General features: G+C 38.3%; 1 protein-coding gene across 2 annotated transcripts; it reads right to left on the bottom strand.

The window, feature by feature from the left end:
• Nucleotides 1-2784: 2784 nt before the first annotated feature.
• On the bottom strand, nt 2785-22062 carry LOC149843389 (cinnamoyl-CoA reductase CAD2-like). 2 transcript variants are annotated; one of them, XM_089999757.1, is made up of 7 exons: nt 22046-22062; nt 19226-19329; nt 6892-7061; nt 6397-6588; nt 5607-5769; nt 3767-3953; nt 2785-3089 (listed from the first exon to the last, which is right to left on the bottom strand). In XM_089999757.1, the coding sequence occupies exons 1-7, from the start codon at nt 22060-22062 to the stop codon at nt 2945-2947; spliced, it is 978 nt and encodes a 325-aa protein (XP_089855883.1). In that variant the 3' UTR covers nt 2785-2944. The 2 variants fall into 2 exon arrangements, with proteins under 2 accessions (XP_089855883.1, XP_089855882.1); XM_089999756.1 differs by lacking the exon at nt 22046-22062 and having other exon boundaries at nt 19226-19334.
• Nucleotides 22063-23191: the final 1129 nt, after the last annotated feature.

The following is a 23191-nucleotide window of genomic DNA, read 5'->3' as shown; positions in this document are numbered from 1 at the left end:
AAAACATGTTTTTTTGTCGAAAAAACATGATCCAAGAGTCGATTCTCACTAAATTGATTATGCTAAACACATATAACGGTTCAGATATATCATAAAATACCTAAAACCTATGGGGCAGAACGAGAAATAGGGCCTAATATGTTCAGTTCTCTCTCTATATAAATATATATGACATCAAAGGCACTCAAACATGTTAGAGTATCATTGCCATGATGACGTTTCAACTAGCAATGGACGCTCAGCATTTTTCACTTGCAAAAATGGCGAAAAGGGGGCGCTTTTGAAGCGCGGGTAAAGGTCTCAATTCCGCTGGGATCTTTAGCAGTGCTTCAAAATGCTGCTAAAGCCCCTTTATATAAATACCGGGGGAATCCTTATGACACTTTAACAGTGTTTTAAAGTGTTGCTAAAGGTCTCAGTGAAAGTGGGACCTTTAGCAGCGCTTCAAAAGCACTAAAGCATAATTGTTTGCCTTTACTCAACATTTTATGCTTTTTTTTGGTGTTTTTGTATGCTGACCATCCATCAAGCACGCACTATGGATGGTCAGTGTGTTTGCATTCCGTTTAAGCAGCTATTGATTAAGCAACTACCACTTTTTGTATATATAGGGTAAATATTGGCTACTAATGAAGGTATGAAATTAATGAGCTAGAAATCATAGGTGCATGTTGTATGGACTCAATTTAACCACATAGATGTGTTCAACATGGTTTTTTTTGCTAAGGATCAAGCCTTGTATCGTGTTTTTCTAATGTAAAAAAGTGATCTTTTGAGTTATAAAACTTTGATACATTGTGTGCCATTGATTTTTGGACCCCTTTAAAAACCTAATTACGTGTCATAATCACATGATTCAAAACAAGTTTTCTACTAAACAAACCATGTAGATCACATATGTAACATTTGATTTACAAAAAAATTGAAAAATTTTGAAGAAAAATGTGATTTCTACTCATTAGTTTTTTTACTTCATTAGTAGCCTATATATATATATATCGTAGTTTTTTGTATTTTTTTCTCACATCTAACACCATATATGTGATCTATAGGTTTTGTTTAGTGGGAACCGGCTTTTGGACCACCAGAATCTGACCTGTATATAGGTTTTTCCAGTGATCCAAAATCAATGGCTACGAAGGCATCAATTTTTTTTTGTTCAGCTCTCTCTCTCTCTCTCTCTCTCTCTATATATATATATATATATATATATATATATATATATGTGTGTGTGTGTGTGTATATATATATGTATATATATATATATATATTATATAGTAGGTAGTAAATGTCTACTGCCAGCCTGCTAAGCTTTTGAAGGGTTTTCCATGTTTTTCTTAAATTTGGCCGTATAGATGTTTACATAGTTGATTTTATAAGAATTGACTCTTGAATTTTCGATTCCAACATGCCGTTAGGTTTTTATAAGGTTTAAAAATCGATGATATAAGATTTTCATAAATATTCAAGGATTAAACAACCATGTTTTATAAAAAAAAAACATGATTTGTAGGGTCAAATTTTGCGAAAGAAAGCACTTGTTCACTCGCGATGGGCCAAACAATGTACCTTACACCATTCAACTTTTTATGATCAATCAAACATCTCCCTACATAGTCATCATTAGGCATGATGTCACTTTTAAATTGTCTGAATTTTTGCACAAAATGGCTTAAAGGTGCACACTATGCCGCTTTCTTAAAAGTGACAATTTTTCCCGTGAGTAAAAAATGAGGGTATATGGGTGAACTGCAACTTCACTTCTGAGATACAATCAAACCCTCACCGCTTGTGCTTTTCTTGATCATCTTTCACATTAAGACAATCAACTACCATGACACGATTATCCCGAGCAATCACATAGAGAAAAAAAAAAAGCAAGAGTGAAAAGATGAAAAGAAGAAAAAAAGAGCCCACCAGCTAAGCCATGAAAAGTCACACTAAGACTAAAGAACCTTTCAAGCACGCACCGACTAACGTCTAGAACATTGAGCTAGCCGTTTGGGTTAGGTGGTGCACTCAATTATGGTCCAAAATGTCCCTTGATTGGTTGGTCAACCTCCCAAACTATTTTTTGTTTAAAATTTTCTTTAAGACGGTTTTAAATATTTTTTAAAAAGGTTTTATGGGGTAGAAAAAGGTCCACAAAGAGTAGAAAAAAAATGATCAAAATCAAATAAAGACCAAGCTAAACCAAATTCGAATCAAAATACAAGTTCAAAGCCAAAACCAAGTCTAAAGCCAAATCCAAATCTAAATTCAAGTCCAAAATTAAAAGTTTAATTAATAAGCCCTCATAGTCTACTCAATTTAAACTCATTTGTATTTCTCAAAAATGATAGATGTGGGAAATGTGGGACTAAACGAATTTTATAAAGTGAACTTTCCCTCCAAAACCATTTTCCAAAAACTTAAGCAAAGAAAGGGTTATTTGGCCAATGAGCTTTGTTCAAAAGACAAATAATTTTGACCCAAAACAACACATGTAACTCTAAAACGTGAGAACCATCCTCAAAATACTAATTCAAATGCTCTTCAATATAATTCAAAGGTTGCTATAAAAACATATATCTATTTTAATATGGACACTGATGCAAAGTCATGGCCCTTAGGTGTTTTGGCATTCTGCAGAAACCAGAGAGAGAGAGAGAGAGAGAGAAAGAGAGAATCACAATGTTATTAACTTATTCCAGATCCCCATAGAATGTCATATAAACTAATCAGAATCTGGAACAAAGTTGATTGGAGGTTTCAAAGATCAAACAAATCCAAGTATGATCACAATTTAGTCTGCCAACTAACACAAACATATATTGTAGTCTATAGTTCATTATCATCCAGCAGAACATTTTATTCTCGCCCACTACGTGGTTCACATCCAACAGCCTTTAAAATCAACAGTCGGAAGCAGTTCATGCCAGCATGCCAATTGGGAAATGCCATATTAAAGATTGGCAAATTTTTTCTCCTTCAGGCTTTCAACAGTCTCTTTGAGGCTCACTTCTAAAGGAATATAATTGATTCCCAACTTTTGAATTTTCTCTTTGGATACTTGGTATGTAGGAACAAAAGGTTTGTCATCTTCACACCTGCAAAACAAGGAATCGATCATTAACATCTCTAGCAGAACCAAGAAATGCACAACTTGCAGGTGAAACCATACCAACCATGGACCATTTCATGTGTAATAGAAACTTAACATATTAAGATGGGCACATGTGGAAGGCACATGCATATATGATGCATGATGCACTTCAAACATAGCAAGATCAATGCACAACTGTAACAAGTGCTACTCCTAGTAGTAGTATCACATTAACAACAAAGAACAGACATATACCATGAAAAAGTCAAATATCGATACACATTTCCAAAATATACTTGAGCAAGATCATCAAATGGAGCCAAAAAGCATAGTAAATCAAGCAAAACTGCAAAACCCACTACATGTGTGTCCCGCATCTTTAGCACCAAAAATTCCTTTTTTCCCCTCTTATTAATAGATTCAAGATGCAATATATTACTTATAAAGAATGATTAATATTTTTCTTTATGAAATAAAGAATTATTAATATGTATTACACTTCAGAGTCTCAGACACCTTTTGAAAGAAACATATATCTTACAACAAAAGTCTGAGAACCAACACTTTGTGCGGTTGACTGCAAAATATGAAACCTGAAACGAAATGCAATTCAAGAACCCTCCACAAAAGTTTGTGGCAATAAATAAAAGAGTTCACAAAATTCAACTCTGGAAAGCCTACTTTTCTGGAAGCTTGCAATCAGGGTATAGCTCACGGAGAATTTTCACTAGTTCTGAACTATGGGCAACCCTCTCAACCATACAATATCTTCCACTGGCTGAGGCATCCTCAAATGCTAGAATATGAGCCTCAGCAACATCTTTGACATTAACCCATCCAAAACTTGCATTTCGAAATGTTGGATTACCTGTATGTGGCAGAAAAATAAAGAGAATAAATTGTTCGGCATTCCATTAGAACATAAAGGCATTAGAGATATCACCAGCCAGAGTTTTAATCATGCTATGCTTACAGGTCAACCCATCCATCAACACGGCATTACATGCTTTACAAGTGATATAGTTAAGAATGACCTATGTGATACATCTACAGATAATGCAGGTGTGCGGGCCAAATGTTGAGCTGATTGTAGAAACCATATCTGCTACACATTTTAGATATATACAAACCATGGATGCATCTCGCTGTTTGAAAGGTGCCTAAAACCATATACTCCAGTAACAACTTCAAGCTCTCAAGAGAATAGCTGCATAATATGAAATCTATTATAGTCAGAAAGGAAGACCCACATATTTTTAGGAATCCTCGCCATTTATGTTAAGGAAAAAAGAGTGTAGTCCAGATAAAGAAAGTCCCACCTTTTCAGAGACTATCCAAAGACTAAAAGTCCAACTAAGCATTGTTGTAAGAATCGTTGTGAATCGGCCTGAATCAGCCGATTCATATCGATTCGGCTCAAAATCGATTCTACAAAGGGCCGATTCAGTTTAATAATTTTTAAGTTCTTTTAAAACATTTTTTTATATTTTTCTTTTCTTTTTTATTTTTAATGACATTTGTCATGTTCTGGCAAAACATTGGCTGATTCAGCTCAATTAGGCTCAAATCTAAATTGGCCAATTCTCTGAATTATTTTCAAAATCGATTATGGCTCGATACTGATTCTGACAACATTGCTCATAAGCACACTGGTTCCATAATTATGTGTTTTTCCAACCTCTTTCTTCAAACTAGTTTAATCAATGTAAGCTATATGATGATCTCTTGCCACCTTTTGTACTTTTTCCTGATAAAAGTCTTAATTATCACATATTCATTATTGAAGTAGTAGCTGGCTATTTCGTCGGTAGATCATGCTATTAAAACTGGCCAAACTTGCCTCAGTGATTGCCTTCCCGGATTTTGCCACTATTTACAAATTTTCATGATATTTATGAAGTTTTTTTGTTCTTTTTCTTTTTTAATGAATAAGCTGGGTGAATAAGGGCTCCTCTTATTCATCAGGACATATCAATCAGTACAATCAACCATTCTATCTGTATATTTATCTTTCAACAAGCCAAATCCCTTAAGTCCTAGCATGATAAAATCATTTGCAAAAGAGGAGTTAAGAAATAAGGTTTCATGTTATTAATTGCATAAAAATTAAAAGAATAGAATCCTTCATTTTGTCCTATTTCAGCAATTGACTCCTCCACAGTTTATCTTTGCAAGAACTTGCAGACTTTTTAAGCCTAGCATAAACATTATTTTATTTTGCTGTCTATGGTACATAAAGACGAGTTGTACATATGACTTATCCAGCTTTCCCAATGGATCTTCATTGTTGAAAAGTATAGGACAGATTCTAACATTGAAAAATCCAGACTGTCAAATTTTCTGAAATTCTTCACATCAACAGTGGATGCAATTTAAGACAGCTGCTCTCAGTCACTGATTTAATTATATCTAAGATATATCATATAGACTTTTTTTCTATACCTAAATGGATGTGATTTTTTCCTTTGTTTCGGTCCATGTCAGAGTACAAAGTGAAAATGGTTAGAAATCCCATGCTTACCATTTGTAAGATTCAAGATTGCAGCAGCACTGGTATTCAGTGTCGGCTGCAAAAGAGGACCAATAACCATTGCAGGATTTATCGTGACTACGTCCATTTTGGTCTCTCCTGCAAACTTCCAAGCATTCTCCTCAGCCAAGGTTTTTGAAAGTACATACCATGACTGCAAGCAGTAGAACACTGTAAGTAGAAGAAACTTATGAAGTGACTGTTAAAGTGAGAATAATCAGACATGATGAATACAATTTTGAAAAAGAACAAGAATTAATTAATGAGTAAAAGATGCTGATCTGTCAGAGAAAAAATTTCTTGCAAAAATAGTTCTCCATTTGATAAAACCAGGAGTAGCAGCATAGAGAGAAGTATCAAGAGGTGGAAATGACAGACCACCAAAAAAATATATGAAAGCATAGCCAGGAAACGCCCAAGAAACCCTAAAGAAGAAAGACATGGCAGCAGAATCAATGCAGCTTCTGCTAACCACTTATTTCCTATTAGCCCACATAACTAAAACAGAGGAACTAGACACAACTTTCCTTTTAGATCTAAAACAAGAGCACAATCACTTCAGATATAACACAAAAAAAATCAACCAAAGGATATAATCGGAGCATTTTACCGTGTTAATTTTTTTTCTTGATTATATAGTACTAATCTTAAAAAAAAAATCCGTACTTGTTACACCATTATGAATAAAAGGTTAACCAGAAAGTCCTCAGGTAAAGGAAGTCATCAGAAAAAAATTTGAGAGAGAGGGAGAGAGATGAATCACTGTATAAAGTCCATCAACCTTTGCTTCCCTACAGAAATCTGCATCTGAAAACCAAGTCTCATCAACTACCACATCAGGAGTACGTGCCCATCGATTAAAGACAACAGCAGCCAAAGATGATGTCACAACCACCCTTCTAATGGAAAAAGACTTGGCACATGATCCGAGAACATTTAATGTGCCTTTAACTGCAGGATCAATTAATTCAGCCTGATATGTAAGAGCAAACAAAATGAAAATGGTCAAGAAATGAATATAACAAGCGAGGAGTTGAAGATGCTAAAAAATTATCAAATAAATACAAGTATAAAATGCTATTGGATAAAATAAAGATGCAAAATGGATGGTTATTAGCTTTTTTATGTTCTTCTCTACTGTTCATGTACTTGAGTTGTGCACGACAAACAGAAACAATATTAGGAAAGATAAGGCATACCAAAAAGAGCAGAAGTGCATGAATAGAGCAAGAAATGAATGGCAACTGTCTGAAAAGAAAAAGGGCATAGGATGAACCCGTGGGTCTTGCACATTATGGTAGAACGGTGATGCTGTATGGAAAACACCTGCACAGCCACTGACAGCATCATCAAAGGCTCCCTCATCCAGTAGGTTGGCTTTGAACAAATGAAGCCTTTCACTGGCTCCATCAAGAGCACGCAAATGTTGTGTCTTATTTGCATCATCTGAAAATCCATATGTTGATAATAAGCAGATTAATCAAAAGGAAAAAGTCATAGAGAGACCAGGGCAAGCTACTAAAAAGATTTCCAATGCCAATTATGTACATAGATACAAGATATGTTACATGACATCTGAATCCAAATGATGTGTTGGTGTAAGCACTGGAATAAAACGAAAAAAAAAATTGTTCGAGCAATTCTAGATGGATTAAAAAACCAAAATGATAAAATATTTTTCCAAAAGGAAAGAGAAATAATTTAAAAATAGGAAGAAAAATGAGCGGAAGAAAATGATTTGAAGAAATTGATAGGACAAATTTGAGAAATCAAGCAAATTTCTTAGTAAAAAACCTAACAATTCTGGAAAGGGAAAATGATGCTTAAGAGGAATGAAATCCTCATAAGAAATGTATTCAAAATGGAACTTCAATAAAACAGTGTTTCACATCACAAAGAATATGAGAACTGCAAACACTACAATGTGTTGCTTATCCAGTCCTCAGAAAGAGGATATTGGAAGATAGAGTAAAGAGCCAATCCGATGCAACGCCACCACAAATGGAAACAATATCAACATGTAAACCTTCAGCATAAATCAAGACAATAGATCTCAGCTTAAATAAGATATATGGACCAGATAATCTCGGGCTTGAATCCCACCACAGGCTAGCCCCATTCTTGGCTATCCAAAAGTATACAGAATTCAGTACTTCAAGTTTTTACCACTTCCTCATATTCATTATTTCACAATGATCACATGTTCAGAGTCTCATCCGTGCAATTTCTTCTTTTTCAATCTTTTCTTTTTGTGGAGCGGATAAGGAGATTATTGTTCAAGTTCTCCATTCGTATTGTAACAATCCCTTGTTGGGTCTGGCTGGGGGTTTTCCCGGCGACGGCAACCATTCGGCATCCCTGTATGGCGGTGACCCTGCAAAAACAAAACAGAAAAAGCAGACAGCGTACCTGAGGCTGCCATTGACGGAGGGCGGAGGACGTTGCCGGAGAAGGGCGCTCTTCAACTCAGCCGGTCTGCAGCCACCACAAGCGCAAGCTACCGTATGCAAACGGTGAGTCGATCTTCTTCCCTCCTAATCTTTGTATTTGTACACCTTCATGGGTTGCTTATGAAACCCTTTTATAATCATCGAATGGAAACGGTTGAACAACCGTTTCCCTTTTATTCGGTAATGAGTTTAACGGAAAGAGCAAAACTAATGGGGAGCGTTACCCACATCGTGGGTAACCACCACCAACGTGGTGGTTAATCCCAACATTCTCCTACTTGCTCCGACGATAAACTCTTTAACTAGAAAATCTTATGGGAATAACTTGATGAATAAAATGACCTTTATATTCTATTCTAAAGGTCCTTAGTTGAATCTCTAATCCTTAGGAGATTGACAACAACCATAATGAGAATCAAAACTGAAAGTGATCACTTTATTTACATGCATATGTCAAAAAGAGTTTAACAATCCCATCCTCATTACATGTTCGAAATATAATCCCGGTGCTAGCCCTTTAGTAAGAGGATCAGCTATCATCTCTTTGGTACCAATATTGACAATATGCACTAAATGATTCTCTGTCCTTTCTTTAACAACAAAATACTTCAATTCCATATGCTTGCATGACGTAGTACTTTTGTTGTTGTTTGAAAAGGACACCGCAACTTCATTATCACAGTAGACCTTCAGTGACTTCCCAATGGAATCGATCACCTTTAACTGTGATATGAAGTTCTTTAACCATATAGCCTGCGAAGTAGTCTCGTACAATGCAATGAATTCTGCCTCCATGGTGTAGGCAACAGTGAGAGATCGCTCCCCCAGCAAGTAAGAAGATGTAACGACCCCAATCCATACCCTTTAAAAATGCGATTTTTTTTTTTAATGCGGAAACCTTCCCAGAGATCTGGGGTCCTCACAGTTCCACTTTTCATTGGATAGCCCAACCACCACAAACGAAGTTGCAATCATCATCCATAAGAACCAACTAAAACTCTTTTATTAAAGAACCAATAAGAGTCTCATACACAACTCAAAAGTGAAGTAATCAACTGCAGAAATTAAAAGAACTAAAAGAAGTAAAACTAGAGCCACTATGTCCCCTGCTGAAACTGACAAGCGCAAGTATGACTCTCATCCATCCCCAGTAGTCAGTCCAGCCTCATTGTTCACCATGCTCCTGTAAAAAACCAACAAAGTAGGGTGTCAGAACCGAAATTCTGAGCACAGCTACTTCTAAAGAAACCAGGTGAGACAAATAACATGGATAAGATTTCAAGTAATGATTTGAGTGAATGCAGATATAAAGTTGCAACATTCAAATATTCATGACTACCGACAATTTCATATGCTCACCAGTCAAGAATAGTAAAACAATACCATATATCAGGAACTAAATAGCCAAACCTTGCAGCATGATTTCACAAAGTAAATCATATGCTACCATCAAATGATGCCATGATATCAAGAATGATTCAAACATGCATGATCTAATGCATAACAGAAAAATGCATGATTATCTGCAATGCATGATTTCTTCTGTTATCTTTCATTTAAGTTTCATCTTTCCATATGCATGCCCTATTAGATGCACACAACCTTAAGTTCCTCTTTTTAATTTCTGTTGCCCGCGGATACACCAAACAGGTACAATCTCCGAGGTCAAGTAGGTTCCCAGGGTAGCTTAACACACAATTTGTATTTTATTACTGGGTTCCAACTTAGCCCTCGACCGATATAAGGAAACAGCACCATCCATCGGAACATTAGACCTCCACATCTAATGTCGGGGACACAAGGGACACCCCACGCCCACAAATGCCACTTCCTTGGTACCATAAACCTCACAGTTGTGACTAACACACCACTCCCGGGTAAAGTGGCGGATTCTCCCTAAAACCGTGGCCAGGAGAAAGAACCTCAATATCGGGTTCGGGGGACAATTTTACAGCACACGGAGTTTTCGTATCCTCACAGTCTCCCCAAGACCGGATATCCAAGATTCTCATACTCCAGATGAGATATCCCAGAATGTATATTACACTGTTCTTATCCATTATATTTTTATTTAAGTCCATTCTTTAAGTTTGCAACACCATATGCAAAAGTAAAGTGAAAACCCGCATCCTCCCTTGCGGGGACCCATTCGGGACTCCAGCCCGTATAAACCACTAGAACAGTGTAGTAAAGTGTCAAACCATCTTATGTGGTTCAAGTGATGCAGTTAAATACATATGTGAAAGAAAACCAAACCCACGGCTCACCAGGCCAATGATGTCCATTTAGGCCATCAATGCACCACATAATAAAACCAAATTAGTGTTTCATTCATAACACTAGGCCAAAGTGCCAAAAGCATGTGCACTTATGAAATCATAAACCCAAATATATGCATGTCATAATTCATTCATATGCATTTTCAATATGTGTGTGTTACCTACATCACATATGGGCATTAACCAAATCCATGGTTTCTTTAAGTGTGTGAGTGTACATGTACCATTTCACATATAAATCAAGCGTACATGTTCAAAAAGACTTACTAATAATTGAATCATGCTCACACTCATGCGTACCATAATCATAACAGTCAAGTGAAAGCATAAACCTCCACGGCAAGTGTTTCCATACAATCCAATACACAAGCTTTTAAATAACACATGGACTCTAGACAAAAATATAATGTTCAACTAGAGACAACAAAGCAAGATACATTACATATAAAATTTCAGTTTTATATGTCCATCCTCCCTAAACAGTGTAACATGAGCACTATTATACACAACTGAAAATTTTCGGGTTATGTTGCAATGATTCCACGCTACATCTTACAAACTTTGAGCTTAACCACACTCAAGCACCATCTTATGCCAATAGACAGCCTACAGCACCACATTAGGTAATGCATGCAAGATTCTGTCGGACTTTAACAATTCATGAACCTAGCAGCAGTGTATTACACTATTCATGCTTTAATCTGGAAATAAAATTTCAGGAAAATATACAATACATAGTTCTGATATGCAATTTCATTTACACTTACTGGAAAATTTTCTGTTTTCCATGTACAAGTTCCATACCGAGCCACAATTTTGTGTTATTAAACCAAATTTGGTTGTCTTATACTTACAGAAAAGTCTCCATATCCGTGAGTATATAGCAACAATTGATTTTATTTAATACCCCAAAAATTCAAACATTATCAATGGACTTAAAACTATAAACCGAAGTTAATGTACAGTATGTAATTACTTTGAACATCTTTATGCTTAACACTGAAAATCAATGTATTCTGAAACATAGAGCAGAATTCCATTAACTGTCATTGAACTCGTTCTTCATTAGGTTGTGTACAACCCATACATCTGACAGTCGATGTTGTGATGCAACAATGAAAAAAAAAATCCAAAATGGGTACTAATGCCATTTCCTCAGAACAAGAGAATGTAAGTATTACATGTTATCGACATAAACAAGTATATCTGGATGTGCTAATATATTGAAATTTACACTCATTACACGGTGTATTCTTATAACAAGCAGGACTTAAAACATTCAGACATTACAAGAAGCTACACTTGTAACTATACATTACAGATTTCTTACTTATTTTTAATTTTAAAAAAAAACCAAAAACGATTTTACTCGATAACCCAACAAGAGGCCATCATCGTGTCAGTCGATCGATGTATATATATATATATATATATATATATATATATATATATATATATATATATATATGCATCTATCATTAGTTGCACTGTTTCACATTAGCCTCATGGATTTTTAGGGAAAATATAAAATCAGGAATGGACTAATAGTTAATATTTGCACCCAAGTTACGATACATAAAAAAATCAGCTCCAGGAGTCGAGTAGCATGGTGACAAATTTGCAGTAATGACTTACCTGATTCTAGGTTTGGGATTTTTACCCCAACCGAGATCCCCAAACAGGGATCAACAAACATCGTACCTCCCCTTCTATCAAGAACACTGAGAATCCCAAATCTAAAACCCTTAACCGACAAAAATTTAGACCCCCAACTAAAAACAAAGGAAAACACCCCTCATCTGGAAAGACCCGAAACCCCCAAATCATAGATTTGGGGTTTTAGGTTTAGGTTGACATAAACCCCAAATCCTTCCCTCAAACCCCCACATGGAATCGAACCCATGTTCGATCCCTCACCTCGTTTCCAAGAAGACCCGTACCTTTTGAAGAATTTTCCGGCGATCTCTCCGGCGATCGAAGGCTGCAATCGCGTGGGTTGGGTCGGCTGATGTTGCTCCACCCACTGCCGTGACCGATGAAGCCCCGTTTGGTTGCGGATGGCCGGAGCCTTGCCGGCGACAAACCCTCACTCTGGCATGCCCTTCTTCTCCGATGTACACACAGACAGAGAGAGAGAGAGAGACGAGGGAGAGAGAGATCGAGTGAAAGAAAGAGAGAGAATGAGTGGAGAGGGCAAAACTCTCTCTCCACTCCCCCCTTTATCGGCGGGACGCGGGGTTGGTTATGCCCTGCGTAACCCCCCTCCCCCTTCTGTTTCCCCATTCTTGAAAACAAGAATCGGGCTTCTGTTTCACGCCCCCCCTTAATAAGTGAAATCAGGTCCGGGTCCGAGCCCGTGACCCGCGATACCAAATCCAGTCTACAACTGGATCCGGGTCGCCAAACGCTAGCGGATCCTCAGTTGGATCCTTGCGGGTCCAACTGTGGGTCCGACAGTTGTTTATTTATTTTTTATTTTTTATAATTAATGTTAATTATTTATTTAATTTGAATTTCACATTATACATATAATTTAACCCCCATCAATATGGATCCGCAAGTTGGATCCAAGTGGATCCAACTGTGGATCCTCGAGTTCGCTTAATATATATATATATATATATATATTTAAATAAATGTCTAAAATTATGGTTATTACAGAAGACGTACCCAGTAGTAGACTTTTTACTATCAAGGCATCCTCCTAAATCCGCATTTGAGTTGCCAATGACCTCGAGGTGATCAACTTTATGATACGTTAGCATATAGTCTTTTGTCCCTTGCAAGTACCGCAAGACTTTCTTGGCAGCCTTCCAATGGGGTAAACCTGGGTTAGACTGAAATATGCCAAGTACCCCTACTGCAAAAGAAATATCTGGTCTAGAACATGTCTGCGCGTACTGCAAGCTGCCAACAACTGATGCATATGGATAAGCACTCATCTGTGCTTTGTCAATATCGTTCTGTGGACAATCCTTTAGGCTCAGCTTGTCACCTTTTGATATGGGTGTAGAAGTAGGAGAACAATTCTCCATCCCATATCGCTTTAACACCTTTTCTATATAAGATCTTTGGGAGAGGCCTAGAAAACATTTTGCTCGGTCTCGACGAATCTCAATGCCAAGAGCATAAGCAGCCTCACCCATATCTTTCATATCAAAATGTGATGCAAGAAACTGTTTTGTCCCTGAAAGTAACTTTATATCATTGGTTGCAAGTAAGATGTCATCCACATACAACATCAATATAATGAACTTACTCCCACTTTCCTTAAGGTATATACATTGATCAATAATGTTTTCTGTAAACCCGAAAGTCACAATGACTTGGGAAAATTTAATATACCACTGTCGGGAGGCCTGTTTAAGTCCATATATTGATTTGTTAAGCTTACAAACCAAATGATCGTTTTCAGAGAAACCAAGAGGTTGTTTCATGTATACCTCTTCATTCAGATCCCCGTTGAGGAACGCTGTTTTCACATCCATCTGATGTAGCTCTAAGTCATAATGAGCTACGAGGGCCAGAATAATCCTCATTGACTCTTTAGTTGAGACATGAGAAAATGTCTCATTATAGTCAATGCCCTTCATCTGGGTGAATCCTTTAGCAACCAATCTTACTTTATGTCTCTCTATGTTACCTTTGGAGTCCTTCTTGGTCTTAAAGGCCCATTTACACCCTACGGGCTTTACTCCTTTAGGTAACGTGACAAGATCCCACACTTGATTTTTAGCCATAGAGTCTAACTCTTCTTTCATGGCTTCTATCCAGTGTGAAGATTGTTTGCTTTCAACAGCTTCCATAAAAGTCAACGGGTCATCATCCATATCTATGAAATCACCAGGCTCCTGAAGGTACACCACATAATCAGGATGTATGGCAGATCTCCTAATCCTTGTGGATCTCCAAACAGGTCGTTCCTAAGGCTCAGATTGAACCTGATCATCCTGTTCGTGCTCTTCCGCATTGTCCACAATAAGTTCACTTTGGATTTGTGCATTAACAATCGAATGATCAACCACACCATCATTAGGAATAACAATGTGGTATCTTTCGATGTTTTCCTTAACAGGTGATGAAACTGGATCATGTATTTCCTCAAAACCAATGCTTTGAAGTGCATTCAATCCTACTGAACCATCTTCTAGGAATTTAGCCTTATCCGTTTCAACAATCTGTGGTGAGTGAGATGGGCAATAAAACCTGTACCCTTTTTTATCTTTCTGGATAACCAATGAAATATCCACTGGTTGTTCTTGGATCAAAGGCTTTAATGTGGGGGTTATATAGTTTAACCTCTGCAGGACATCCCCATATGTGCATATAAGACAGTGATGGTTTCCTACCTGTCCACAACTCGTAAGGAGTTTTAGGCACAGATTTCGTAGGAACCTTATTTAAAATATGCACAGTTGTCCTTAAGGCTTCACCCCACAACTTTATGGGAAGTGTTGAATAATTTAACATGGCCCTGACCATTTCTTTAAGCGTACGATTTCTCCTTTCAGCTACACCATTTTGATAGGCACTACCAGGCATAGTATATTGAGGCACAATGCCTTCCTCTTTAAGAAATCGCGCTAATGGTCCTTCCCTTTACCCCATCTCAGTAAACCTACCATAATATTCGCCACCTCTATCAGACCTGACTATTTTAATAACCTTATCGGTTTGTTTCTCTACTTCTTTCTTAAATTCCTTAAACATCTGAAAAACATCAGATTTTTCGAAAATCAAGTAGAGATACATATACCGAGAATAGTCATCAATAAAGGTGACGAAATATTTTTCGCCTGTGTAACAGGGAGAAAACGGTCCACATACATCCGTATGGACTATTTCTAATATCTCACTACTGCGTTTGACACCCTCTTTATATGTGTTTGTATGCTTAGCCTTTATGCAATCAACACATGGGTCATTGTCAGTAAAATCTAGAGATTGCAAGATCCCTTCATTTACCAGTCTCTTTATTCTCTTTTCAGAGATATGACCCAACCTTCGATGCCAAAGCATGTAAGATTTATCATCTGTCATGCTACGTTTATTTCCAACCAATGCGTATTCAGAAGTCAAAGACTCCTGAGTTTGGATCTTCACATTCAATCTATATAAACCATCATAAACTGATGCAGAACTAATTTTAATTGAATTTCTGAATATGAACAATTTGGAATTTTCAAACTTAAAACAATATCCAAATTTATCCAACTTTGAAATTGAAATTAAGTTTCTACTATACGATGGAATATAAAAGACATCATGAAGATCTAAAACTACGCCTGTATCCAGAGTAATCCTGCAAGTTCCAACACCCTTCACATGTGAACGCATCTTGTTTCCCGAATAGATGCTTTTCTCATGCATTGTTGGTTCCCTTCTGCTCAGGAACAACTGTAGACAGTTGGAAATATGAACAATAGCACCAGAATCAATCCACCAGCTATTTTCAGGAATTTGTAATAAATTACATTCATGAAAAACAAATGACAAATTACCTCTCTTTTCCAACCACTTCTTGTACTTTATGCAATCTGCCTTTATGTGTCCCTTCTTCTTGCAAAAGAAGCACTTTATGGGAGTAGAGTTGGATTGCTTGTCTTGAGATGACTTATCCCCAGTTGGCTTCTTCCTAGCATTTCTCTTAAATGCATTCTTCCTTGGTCCTACCTTGGACGTATGAGAAGCCATATGTGCACTCTGCACCTTCTCACCTTTCATCCTCTCTTCTTCTTCAACACACTTGGACATAAGTTCATTAAATGTCCATTCATCATTATGTGTGTTGTACGAGATTTTGAAAGGTCCGTATTCCAAGGGTAAGGATGTTAGGACTAAATCCACTAGGAAAGAATCAGAGATGGTGAGTTTCATGTCATTCAGCTGAAATGCTATGTTTCTCATCTCCAAAATATGCTGGTGAATGTTTCCCCCTCCAGTATATTTCATAGATATCAGTTTTGACATCAGGGTACTGGCTCTGACCTTGTTTGAACTCACAAACTGTGCCTCAATGGCATTCACGAATTACCTCACTATTCTGCATTGTGGGATAGCACTTCGAATGTTCTTAGCTACTTTAGATTGCAAAAGCAATAGGCTAAGCCTATTCGAGCGCTCCCATTTCTCAAAAGCAATCTTTTGATCAACAGTGCTCTGATCAGTGAGGGCAGCGGGTTCATCTATCCTTAAGGCAAGATCTAGATCCATTTACCCTAATGCAAATAAAACAGTTTCTTTCCAATCACTAAAATTAGATCCATCTAGAAAAGGTATAGAGCTAGAGCCATCTAAAATCACAGAACTAGAAACTGCATGACAAAAGACACGTATCAGGAAGCATTCATGCGAGAGTAAAACTTTAGTGGAAAAAGCAAAATAATAAAGGCCCTTGATATGCTTCTTTCCAGGCGAGTGAAGGGGGTCATCAGAGTCCTACTTTGGTAAGAGCTCTGACACGCGAAACCACTTCGCCTACCGACCATATTCGGTAAAACTAAGGTTCATGTGAAGTTAGACCATCAACACAAGGTACCTTTGGATACTCATGTGTGATGTATCTCGACACATTTACCTTATTCTACCCTACTTAAATTCCAAACACGATAAAACTACCTTTGGGTCGTCTATCGTTTCATGAATCTAAGTACAATGTGCATATCGGCTTAGGAACTGTATGATAGTATAAAATTCATTTATGACTCACGTGTATTCAGTCACTTTGGTGACATGAAAACACTCATTCATCTAACTATTCTTAATGCTAATATGCAAAATTATATCTTAAAATAGTCCGTAAACCGAATGGACCAGACATATGACTCTTGAAGTGGTTCTAAAACTGAATGAACATGTCATATGTTCCACGAACCAGTCTTAAAACACTCTGAACCAGTCTGAAACAACCCTGAACTGGTCATCCAAGGGTCCGAACCGGTTCTGAACCTTATGAACCGGGTCAAGTATGAACAAAAAGTTCATAAAAACCCTATAACCGTATGCCAAAATCCCTGTATTTTCTTATATTTAAGAAAACAGGGTCTTAGCATCTCGAAACCGGTGAAAAACTGGAAGGAACCGGCCAAAAACGGCTCTGAACCGGTCCCGGAAAGGGGTTGAGTCAGTCCATGATCTGGTTCAGGCCAAATAGTGCCTGGACCCTCCTGGATCCGGGTCAGACCCGACTGCAAACTGGATCCGGGTCAAACCCGGGGTTATCCGGATCCAGGTCGGACCCGGTATAGGCCGGATCCGGGTTGGACCCGGTATGGTCTGGATCCGGGTCGGACCCGGTATGGTCTGGATCCGGGTCTGACCCGGTTGCAACTAGATCCGGGTCGGACCCGGTACATACCGAATCCGAGTCAGACCTGGTACTGACCGGATCCAGGTCAAATCCGGTAATGACTGGATCCGGGTCGGACCCGATAATAACTGGATCTGGGTCAGACCCGGTTAAGATTTAGATCCAGGTCAGACTCGGGGGTTCCTTGATCCGGGTCGGACCTGGGGCATACCGGATCCGATAAATGGATCCCGATAAACACGTGAAATACGAAATAGGGTTTTTCAAAAAACCCTATTTCGCAGTTTCACTCATCGCCGCCGCCTGCCGGCGACAAACACCGCCGCCTGCCGGAGACAAACACCGCCGCCTACCGGCGATCAACATCGGCGCCTGCCGGCGACCAATGCCGCCGTCCGCCGGCGACCAACGCCGCCGCCTGATGGCGCTTCTTCTCCGACGAAAACAACCATTCATTCGCTAGTGAAAAAAAACTGGGAACTGCAGGAGCCTTTTTCAGAAATCCGACGACTCAATAGTCGCCGGCGACGGTCCCAACAGCGCTTTAAATGGCGGATGAGGAGTGAAACGCCGGCGGGGTCCTCACCGACAGGAAACCCCAAAAAACAGAGGTAAGAGATTTTTTTTTTTAATCAGTCTGTCGCCTAACGGCGACAGGCGCCGGTGACCAGCAGCACTGTCACCCCACAGTGACCTGCTTTGCTGGTCGACCTAGAGCACACCTCGCAGCGGAAGCGGGGTGTGGGCCCATAACCCAATGTTGGGTCCAGCTGGGGGTTTTCCCGGCGATGGCAACCATTCGGCATCCCTGTATGGCGGTGATCCTGCAAAAATAAAACAGAAAAAGCAGACAACGTACCTCTGAGGCTGCTATTGACGGAGGGCGAAGGACGTTGCCGGAGAAGGACGCTCTTCAACTCAGCCGGTCTGCAGCCACCACAAGCGCAGGCTACCGTATGCAGACGGTGAGTCGACCTTCTTCCCTCCTAATCTTTGTATTTGCACACCTTCATGGGTTGCTTATGAAACCCTTTTATAATCACCTAATGGAAACGGTTGAACAACCGTTTCCCTTGTATTCTGTAATGAGTTTAACGGAAAGAGCAAAACTAATGGGGAGCGTTACCCACACCACCAACCTGGTGGTTAATCCCAACATCCCTCCATTAAGAAACCTCCCAACATCCCTCCATTAAGAAACATCAACCTTATATAGTTGCGTCAAAAATCAATAATAAACAACAATCTTTTCCAAATGAGCATATGTGGAACAAGACCTCCTATTCCAACGTCCAAATTCAATCCACCCATTATTTAAGAAACAAACTTATATAGGAAATAAGACTAACGCAATCCAAATGGTCAGAGAGAAACGTTCATCTTCCATCATTGGACCAAGTTACCATATGATCGTCCATAACTCCAAAAACCCATAAAAAATAAAACTAAAATACGCACACGGGAATGCTTAGAATCGCACAGACATTCAAGTACCTATTTTTTAAGCAAATCATCGACAGCTGGGGCGATTGAATTTCACTTAGAACAAAACAAAACAAAACAAAGTAAAACCTGGGTCTCTGACAGTAGCTCTGACGGTGTAGCCTCTATGAAGGAGGAGTTTCACCAGCCACGACGCTATGTAACCAGACGCCCCTGTTACGCACACCACCTTCCTCATTCTCTCTCTCTCTTGGTTGCAGTAGGAAGTGGGAAGTCAACACACGAGCATTGCCCCCACACCTCTTTAAGATAATATTGGCATACTCTCTCAAAAAACAAAGAACAGACTCTATTGAAGACAGGAGTAAGGTACAACAAGGCTATTTTCGTCCATCGACCTTCTCACGGAGCCCTTACATGGACGTTATCGCTCATACAACCCTATAAAGGCATATTTCAAACATAGGAGTTCCAGTTCCCAACAATCAATGAGAAGATCATAGCCCCACTCGGTCCTCTATGAACCGTATGAGCATGTCCTCTGTCTCTCCCACTGCGCTTATGGCTCTATGCCCCCAACTTCTTTTTCGCCCAGATCTTCCCTTTCTATTTTTCGAGAAGCGGGCCTTAAGGGTTGACCAACGATAGGATATAAACGCGGGAAAGGCTGTTGAGAAGAGGACATGTGATCAATTTGTAATCGTTTCTAACTAAGTCTATTGGGTGCCACATCGCCCTATCCATAGAGGAAAATGACGTATGGGAAAGTTTATTTTCTTTCCTACCAATATCAATATTTGTAGTATAGTCAAGCTTTCTAACGTTAGGAGAATTCTGATTCGCTCTCGGTATAGCAGTGATAGGATGATTGATTGTCAAGTTCCTGATGAGGTCTTTAGTTGATAGCCTGCCCCACTAGGAGAAGTTTTTTTATTCTGTCCTATTACTTTCGAATCTATCAGCTTCCAAGTTGACGATGATATGACATGATGGGAAATAAACATTTTTCCAGCTTTCAGACTTTGACAAAAATAACCATAGTGTTTGGGAGGGTATCCCATAACGCATCTTTCATATTTGGCCTCCATTTTGTGTTTCATGGAAAGTAAGCACAACCAAATATTTTTAAAAATTTATAATTTGATTCCACTTTGAAGGATACTTTAATTGGACTTTTCCTTTTGATAACTTTAGTTGGAGTCCTATTCATAAGATACTTGGCAGCACTTTTTGAAGTATACTGGCTTCAGCCATCATAGTGAGTCCACATTCAACAATATGACGAGAAATTTTGAGAGCCCTTGATATTTGCCTCCCCAATCTGAGTGAAGAAACTTAATTTTAGAGCTTGTAACTAATTCAACATGGGCTTTGAATTTTTGAAAGACTTGAAATAAATTTGATTTTTGCTTAAGTAGATATAACCAAGTGTACTTAGAATAGGCATCAACAAATAAAGTATAATAATGAAAACCTTCAATACTAGTGACTGGGGCCGGACCCCAAACATTGAAATAAATAATATCGAGCAAACCGTTTATTGGTAAATGATGGCTTTTTTCTACTTGACATGCCTCACACACCTTATTCTCAATGAAATCTTGAAAGGGCAAACCAAACTTATTCAAAAATTTTGCCACAATATCAAGTGCAGGATGTCCCATGTGCTTGTGCCAAAGATCAATGCAGTCTTTTTCTGAAACACATGTCTGCTTATTTCTAGCGAGAGCCATTTTGTAAAGTCCTCCTTCACTTTTCCCTTGAATAAGAGTTCTCCCTGTGTTGCAATCTTTCACATAGCAACAACTTGGGTGAAATTCAAAAAATACATTGTTATCTTTAGCAAATTTCCGCACTGTTAAAAGATTTTTTGAGATTTGAGACACATGCAATATGTCATTCATCATGAATTTATCAAAAAATGAGGAACTGATATGCTTGATACTCAAACCTGACCTATCTCCAATTTTGACGTTGTCATCACCTTGATATTCTGAGTGAATAGACAAATTATTTAAGTCACTTGTAACATGATGCGATGCGCCTGAGTCTGGGTACCAGTTGTTGTCATCACTAGAGTCATTGTGAGGAGCCACATGATAAGCACTAGGAAGAGACGTTGGATTATTTTGAATATAAGTTTGCAACTGATAACATGTCCGGGATGAATGGCCCAATTTTTTACAAATTTGGCATATGATGTGTGGTTTATCATTTTAGTGTCGACCACCTCTACCACAAAAGTGACCTCGATTTCCATGGCCTCTTGGAGTAAATCCTCCACAATTTTGATTTTCACAATTAGGTTTGAGTATCGTGTTCACAAATGCATTAATCTGATCGGACTTGGTTTTATTGATGCCAATGAGATGTCTTTCTTGAATTAGAAGAAGACTATAGAGCTCATTCAAAGAGATTTGATTTGGACGAGTCTCTATAGAAGTTTTAAAAGCATGAAAATCAGAGGGAAGGCCTTTCAACAATTGCATAACCAGATCCTCTTCAAGGACCGGTTTAGATGCAACGACCAACTGATGAGATATAAAATCCGACCTACTGAAAATATCTATCGATAGATTTGTTTCCTTTCTTGAGGTCCTGAAGTTGACCTTTTAGTTGCATCACACATGATCTTGAATGAGCTGCATATGACGACTTGAGAGAGTTCCAAACCTCGAAGGAGGAACTTAGCCCAATCACTTGACTGTAGACTGATTCACTTAATGAGGAGATCAATCAACTCATTAATAGTTGATCATGTTTTAGCCAGGCAATATACGAGGGATTTAATTCTGTTGATCCTTTGACATAACGAAGAGGACACCCTTTACTACCATCAACATAACCCATAAGATCATTGCTGATCAGAATGGGTTTTAATTGAGAACTAAACCGCCAACGTTTGATGAAGAATATTGATTTTCGGTGCGACTGGATTGAGAGAATGACATTGAGCTTGAGGCCATGATGGCTGAGCTCCGATACCATAAAAGAAAAAACTTTTAAAGTTAAGATCCAATATCCACGGTGCCCTCTCTCTCTCTCTAATGATGGTTTGAGAGAGGCTTTCCATTAAATTTATAAGTCACAATACACATATGATCCCTTGATTCAAGGGATCAGTCAACAACTGATTTGCATGACAATAGGAGCTATCCTTAGCAGTTACATATTTCAACAACTTTCTATTTAAGTCATCATCATCCTCTCTTCTTTTACCAGTGGTAAATGGCGTGAATGCTGGAACTGATCTGGAGTCCGGATTCAGTACCGGTTCATGATGGCTAACAAGTTGCCATCGGTGATTTAGGGTGGGGGTGGTGTTTCCCTTGGATTATCAAAAAAAAAAGTAGGAAAACATCCAGTCTATGCCTTGTTCCTCCACACAAGATGTCCAAGACAGCCTTAATTTTTTGTTTGCAACCACACAAAGCTCTCCGTCCTGAAAAAGAAAATGTCCTTGCTTCCCTGTCATTTTCTAAAAACTATTAAAATTAGCCTTACCATTTCTCTCTCTAGGCCACGATTTGAGATTTCCTTTCAACTCCAGTTTGAGCACTTACATTTTGTCTTCTTCCCCTTATTTCTCAAAAGAGGTTACTGTGCTTTACTTGTTCCAAGTTTCTATCCAAATTTAGTTTCCCAGTGTGGGCCAAGAAAAAAAAAGAAACAGAATTGGTTTAGTTTGTTCCACAGAAAGAAACTCTTATTATCAATAGCTAGAATAATTTTTTGTTTTAAATTTTACAGAAAGGAAAGAAAATCAAATGGGTAGATCTTTGACATCTTAACCAGGGTTCTCTGCATCATAGGATGAATCTTTTAGAATTTGTATCAAACTCATGATTTAGCTATAAAAAAGAAAAAAACAATTCAATTTCTAAATGATTGAAGGAGAACACTGTATGTGTCATATTGTGAAAATGTGGTAAAGCATAATAACCTGCCACCATGCCAATGTAAGGTGGCATATGGGACAAAATCCAGTAAAATATGAGCAGGAATATTATTTAAAAAAGAACAGACTCATAGCTGAAAGAAACAAAATTTTCCATTAAATACTTAGACAAATTTTTCAATTTTCCTTTGGAATGG

This window comes from Nuphar pumila, chromosome 3 (genome assembly GCF_984573655.1).
Source record: "Nuphar pumila chromosome 3, dmNupPumi1.hap1.1, whole genome shotgun sequence".
Taxonomy (NCBI): domain Eukaryota; kingdom Viridiplantae; phylum Streptophyta; class Magnoliopsida; order Nymphaeales; family Nymphaeaceae; genus Nuphar; species Nuphar pumila.
This window is presented reverse-complemented; position numbering and strand designations above follow the sequence as displayed.